This window comes from Plecotus auritus (assembly GCF_963455305.1).
Source record: "Plecotus auritus genome assembly, chromosome: 7".
NCBI lineage: Eukaryota > Metazoa > Chordata > Mammalia > Chiroptera > Vespertilionidae > Plecotus > Plecotus auritus.
This window is the reverse complement of record NC_137774.1, coordinates 8,542,858-8,549,646: the sequence shown is the minus strand read 5'-3', so window position 1 is coordinate 8,549,646 and position 6,789 is coordinate 8,542,858. Positions and strand designations below refer to the sequence as shown.

Here is a 6,789-nt window from a genome sequence, read left to right as displayed (position 1 = left end):
CCTCAGCTGGTTCTATCAGGCCTAAAATGTTGTCATGCTTTGGTGGCCACCTCCAAAGCTCAGAGACTGATTTCCCCCCTTGGTAATCAGCTGCTGTGATTAAAGGGAGTGAGTGAAAAGTCTGAACAATGGTTCATGAAATAATCTGAGTTTTAAAAGGCAGTAAGAGCTTAATAGTTAGGGTCCAGTCCTGAGACAAGAGCCATACCATTATTTGAATGGAGTGAATTTTATACAAAGACTTTTAAACTAGGTTGTTAGCTAGGTAACTAACTAAAAGGATAAAAAAGAAAACCCTGAGATATAAATGTAGGAAATGCAGAAAGCCCTAAGAGTGAGAGTTTCTTTAAAGGGAAGAGGGGAGGAATTAAAACTTAGGAATTTAGCTAGGAGATTGCCCTGTGGGGCTGAAACTCAGGCGTTTTCCAGAGAACTGGCTGGTTGGTGCTGCTGTGACTCCGTGGCAGGCGCAATGATGAGTGTTGAGAAAACAACAAACTAACATTAGGTGTTGCTATGGAAAGCCAAGGAGACCTGGCAGCAGGTGGTTTTTTGGTAATGTATTGACTTATCTCCATATCTCGATCTGCTGTGTGAGGAAGTGTTACTGGGGTGATCATCCCTGGGACCCCCCCCTAGCGTACAGGAAGCCCCGATTAAACAGAAGGAAACAAATAGGAAGAAACAAGTCCCTCCTTCCTCCTCCAGCTTTGTCGTTTCCCTCTGTCACCCTCTAGTGGCAGAACCCGACATGGTGCAGCGGGCAAAGCTCCCACAGGGTTTGCAGAGCACCATGGAGGCATCACAAAGCCGCCCTCTGTATGGAGGGCAGGTGTGGAGCTGTGAGATAATAACCTAACAACTGGCACCAAGAGGAACTTGTTCTGAAACCCACAGCCTCCCAAAATAGCCATCGCTAAGCCAGCCGAACCTGCCCACACCGTTCTTCCCTTTCAGTCCCTTAACTTCATTGTTTCTTCCTGAGTTTGGGAGTCAGAGTTGGAGTCATATGTTAGTGTTTACTTATGAGCTGTGTGACTATAAGCAAACTATTTAACTTCACTTATCCGTCTAGTATTTACTTCATAAAAACTCCTGATTGAGATATGATTGAGATACCAAAAGTTGTATATATTTAATATATATAATTTGATGAGTTTGGGGTTAAGTACACATGCATGAAACCATCACCACAATCAATGCCATCAACATACCTGTCACTTCCAAATTTTCTTCCTGCCCTCTTTTTGGTGATAAGGATGCTTAATATCTACCCTTTTAGCAAATATTGAAGCATACAGTACTGTATTGTTAACCTTAGACACTAGGATATAGAGTAGATCCCTAAGACTTACCTTGCATAACTAAAACTTTGTAGCCTTTGACTATCACCTCCCCATTTTCCCCACCTGCAAGCCCCTGGTAACCACCATTCTACTCTCTGCTTCTATGTTTGACGATTTCAGATTCCTTATGTAAGTGGGATGGTGTAGTGTTTACTCTTCCGTGTCTGGCTTATTTAACTTAGCATAATGTCCTCTAGGTTCATCCATGTTGCTACAAGTGGCATGATTTCCTTCTTTTTTAATGTTGACTAATATTGCACTGTGTGTAAATACTACGTTTTCTTTATCTGTTGATGGATATTTGGGTTGCTTTCATGTCTTGGGTATTGTGAATAATGTTGCAATGAACAAAGGAGTGCTGATATCTCTTTGAGACCCTGATTTCAATTCATTGAACCTCCTTTAGTCTTAATTTACTCATTGACAAAAATATCTATTTCACAGGACTGATGTAAGTATTAAATGAAATTAGGTCCATATGAAGTTTACTTAGCTTGTGGTACAGCATATGACATTAAACAAGGGAAGAAAAAAAGAGAGGAATATAACCAGGAGAAAAATATACATCGTTTCTATATATTTTTTTCTAATTGGTTACAAGGCTATAATTAATACCTAAACTCTCTTCTCCCACTACCCATTTCATGTTTTCTTTACCCTCAGCCAGGACCTCCGCTGGCTGGGGTTCTTTACTGCTGGGCGTGATTTAAATCTTTTCTTGAGAGGTCTAAGTTCACAGTGGTATTGACTTTTTCAGGTTATCAGTATGTGGGTTAAAGTAGTATATGTTGACTTCAAAATCCTGAAAAGCCCATCCAAAGCCATGCTTTCTTAACTATAGATAGTTCATAAGTGCAGCAATATTGCTTTCACCTTGGAAGTGAAATCTCAACATGTTCTAGACCAGTGGTCGGCAAACTCATTAGTCAACAGAGCCAAATATCAACAGTACAACAATTGAAATTTCTTTTGAGAGCAAAATTTTTTTAAACTTAACCTTCTTCTAACGCCACTTCTTCAAAATAGACTCGCCCAGGCCGTGGTATTTTGTGGAAGAGCCACACTCAAGGGGCCAAAAAGCCCCATGTGGCTCATGAGCCGCAGTTTGCCAACCACGGTTCTAGACCATTTGACTACAAGAAACTTCACTGGGGTTGTATGTTTTACTAAGACATGGAAAATACTTGTTACTTCCTGCTCATCAGAAACAATTAGCACGATGTCACCAATGTAGTGGACTGATATGATGTTGTGTGGAATGTCAGGATGAGTAAGGTATCTCCTGAGTATATTATGATAGAGGAGGAGAGCTGACATAGCCCCAAGGCAACACTCAGAAAGTTACTGTTAGTCATACCAGGTAAAAGCATATTGCTTCTGATTGTCCTTGTGAACTGATATGGAGGAAAAGGCCTTGTTCAGTCAAAAGATGCATACCAGGTGCCAGGGGCTACATTGCTTTGTTTCCTTAAAGATACTTCATCTGGAACATCAGCTTCAATTGGGGCCACTACCTAAATTTTCTTTATTCATCATTGGTCGATGGGGTTGCTTTCATGTTGTAGGTATTCTGTGAATGCTAATAAATAATTATGCTGTTATTCTCTAAGATTTGCCTACTCTTTCCATAGGGCAAACAATAAGTAATAATAAGTAGTTCTTTGTTACAATAATAAATAATTATTCTGTTATTCTTTAAGATTTGCCTACTCTTTCCATAGGACAACCAATAAAGAATAATTAATAAGTAATTCTGTTATTTTTCTAAGATTTGTCTACTCTTTCCATAGGACAAACAATTTTGTAAGTGGGAAGATGCTAGATATCACCACCCTGGCTTTAATCAAGTCTGATTGTGGTGCTCATTTTCCAAGTTCCTCCATGGATATAGTATCATTTTTAGTTTACTACTCATGTAACAAGGAGACCTTCCAGGGGTTTCTACTTGGCCCTTTCTACCCATATGAGCTTTATTCCTTAAGCCAGAGTGCTGAGGTGGGGATTCTGCCAATTATCGAGCATGATTATTTCAATTATACGTTCACAGATTGGGGAATTGATCTGTAGACCTACTGGGTCCACTGTGATTAAAATGTGGGCCAAGACTTTAACCATGACCTGGACACCATAAGGCACAACTTTCATCAGTGGATTGGAGTGACATTTTGGGTCTCTAGGAATCAGTGTCAAGGCAGTGTCTAATACTCACTGTGGTAGGCAGACTGTTTACTCCCATAAACTCTGAGCCCTGGTTTCACACCCATGAACACATTACAGAACAAAAGGGATTTTGCAGATGTTCTTTTCTCCATCTTTTATTCCCCAAATCCACCCCCTCTTATTTTCTCCTATCCTTTTTTGTTATCCATTTACTCATATTATGGTCAATGAACCTCAATAAAAATGCTCACCACTTTTGCTCTAGTATTTGTAATTGATGTCCTTTTTTCATCTCTGAACTGTTTATGCATCTGAAATTCTCTTAGGTATCACATGTAGGAAGTTGCCATTTTGCATAGTGTAGCAGTTAGGAATGTTTTAGATTTCCAGTTTTGGAAAAGCCAACAAATATTGACTTGATCAAAGGACTTATTCTTTTCATAGGTAGACAGTTGCTAGCATTGGTTTGCAGACTCAACTATGTCAAGATCACGGGTCCCTCCCATTCTTTTGGATTTTGTAGCTCCAGGAATCATATCTGCAAGTAAAGTACAAAGAAGAGTCAGGGTGAAGAGGAAGTGGGAGTGCCAGCAATGCGTTTTCCTTTTATCAATAAAGGAAACGCACAGAGTTTAGATTTCATAGGCCAGTGCCATATCTCTCTATTTCTGTCATTTTTTAAATTCATAAGCTTATATATAGTGTTATACTACTATAGCCATCTGCAGGGAATAGTAGACAGGACATGTTGGCAACTTTTATTGTCTCTATAGATTTTTCCCTTTTCAGAATGTCATACAGTTGGAATCATATAGTATGAAGTCTTTTCAGATTGGCTTCTTACATTAAACAATAGGCATTTAAGATTCTTCCATGCCCATTTGTGGTTTGAGAAATTATTTCTCTTTATCATAGAACTAGAGGCCCGATGCACGAAGATTCGTGCAAGAATGGGCCTTCCTTATCCTCGCTGCTGGCACCACCTTCGCTCCTGCCGGAGCTGCCTTTTTCCTCTGGCCTAGAGCTGCCTTTCTGCCTTCCCATGCTGCCCAGAGGCCCGGAGCAACTGGGGCGGTGCGGAACAGCTGTCATTCCCTTGAATCAACCCAGACATGAAACTCAGCTCCTTACATAGGACAATAGACCACCCACAGATTGTGTGAGTGTGACAGCTTAATGTGGAGGGTTCATAGAGTAATATTCATGACTCTCTTCTTTTCTCTCCTCACTCCCTTTCTGCAATAGGAAATATTTCTCTCTTTGTCTCATGTGTATGTTTAATGCCCTTTTCTTAAGCTTTTGGGGTTGCCAACATGCATGTCCCATGTGGATGAACCTATTTTAAATTGAACTGTTGAGGCATCTTGGTCACAAAAGCATCTATCCCTAAGGTAGAGGGAGTTTTTTTCTATGAACTTCTAAGAAAATACAGTTTATCTCATCACACTGTATGTAGCTATTTTCACACATTCTTTTTCTTTCTGGATAGTAAGGTCTTCAAGGGAAGGAATTAATTTTTCATCTTTCTGATTTCCATAATCACTTCTTTGGAAGTGGTGGTCAATAAATTTTTATTGAATGAATACACTACATATGGCTTCAGTCTCTTTTTAAAAAGAAACAAGTGTATTTCTTACAAGTGGACATTCTTGAACTATAAGCAGTTATGTACAAGTGGAGACACCGACCATGATTTCTTTGCCTAGTATATAACGTTTATTAAGAAATGACAGAAGACACTGCATCACAGATATAATAGCCAACAGGAAAGATCATTATGATCCCCCCCAAAAGAGGTGGAATCAGATGTTGAAATATGGGAAACACTAGTCTACTTCTTAGAAGCTGAATGTTGGGCGAAGAGCTTCCATTCTCTCTGGTGACATCTGAGGAATGTCACTTGGCTATACTTTGGTGCCTTTAATGTTGAAAAAAAATTAGGTAAATAGAAGCTAAAAATAGATCACAAAGCAGGGGAAAAATAGACTTGTGGACAGCTCTCAAAGATAAAATCCACAATATGGCAGCAATCTTCAACCCTGCGGGAAAATCGGGAATAGTAGATGCAAAGCAATTTGATGATCAGCAGGTGGGCTCACAGCACTTCTGTGTCCGCAGTGGAGAGTCAAGGTATTCACTGTAGAGTAGAATCTGATAGAACTCACCGACTTGATAGCCCCCATAACAGAAACCCAAATAGAAGTCTAAGAACGTGTTAGTGGCCCACGGGTTGTTGAGGAGATACATTATTCAGATACTGTGTCCTGGGCAGTGAAAAATCAGCAAGTTGGCTTTTTAGCAGGTGGGCTCACAGCAGGTGGGCTCACAGCAGTAGCAGCAGCAGGCGGGGCGGCAGCAGGACTGTCCACAGTAGGATGGGCGGCAGCAGGCGGCCTGGGCATGGTGCAGCTGGCAGCAGGTTGGGGGGGTGCAGCTCACCACACAGCAGGGGGGCAGGCAGGAGTCCTCCACGCGGCAGTCAGGGCGGCACCACCTGGTGCGGCAGCTCACAGCTCCACAGCCACCATCCTGGCCACAGCCGGTGCCACAGCCGGTGCCACAGCAGCTGGTCTGGCAGCAGGTTGGCTGGCAGCAGCTGGTCTGGCAGCAGGTTGGCTGGCAGCAGCTGGTCTGGCAGCAGCTGGGGCCACAGGTCCCAGAGGAGCAGCTGGGAAATCCACAGAAGCTAGTTTGACAGCAGGCCATGGTGTCAGGAGTTGGGCTGCTTGGAGGTTTGGTGGTGACTGCTGTGTTGGGCCTTTTATATATTCTGACCAGCTGGCATTTAGACAGTTCTTAACATATCTTCCTTGTTTTTGTTTAAATTTGCTCCTCAGTGGGCCTCTGATTGGCTTACATATAAATACTTATGACACATTATGAGCAGCAGTTTAGAAATTACTTTGTTTTATAGTTTATTTGGACTCCTTGGATTGGTCTTTTGCTCTTTCGAATAGGTTTGTGGTTTTCAGAGTCCTCCTATTTTTGTCCATGTCAACACACGTGCTTTATAGAGGTATTTATTCCACATGACACTCTGTCCAGACCTCTAGGGCTAAGGATAATTGTGCTCCTTTTTAAAAAAACTACTATTTCTACCCCCCCCCCCTCCGGATGTATAGACTAAATTCTCTTGAATTTAGGACATCAGGGCAACCACTGAGTTGAAAGCATGCCTTCTGCCATGCATAATTTAGTTTCCAAGTAATTTACTCCAACATCAAGTCAGATTCCCATTATAGTTCCTTTTATTTTAACCAACTTGAAATGTGCAAATATTATT

General features: G+C 41.4%; 1 protein-coding gene across 1 annotated transcript; it reads right to left on the bottom strand.

Annotated features, from left to right (window-relative positions):
• Positions 1-5,801: 5,801 nt before the first annotated feature.
• On the bottom strand, positions 5,802-6,212 carry LOC308254309 (uncharacterized protein; the record flags this gene model as incomplete). The annotated part of the gene is made up of 1 exon (XM_080680269.1): positions 5,802-6,212. The coding sequence occupies one exon, from the start codon at positions 6,210-6,212 to the stop codon at positions 5,802-5,804; it is 411 nt and encodes a 136-aa protein (XP_080536395.1).
• Between the last annotated feature and the right edge of the window lie 577 nt (positions 6,213-6,789).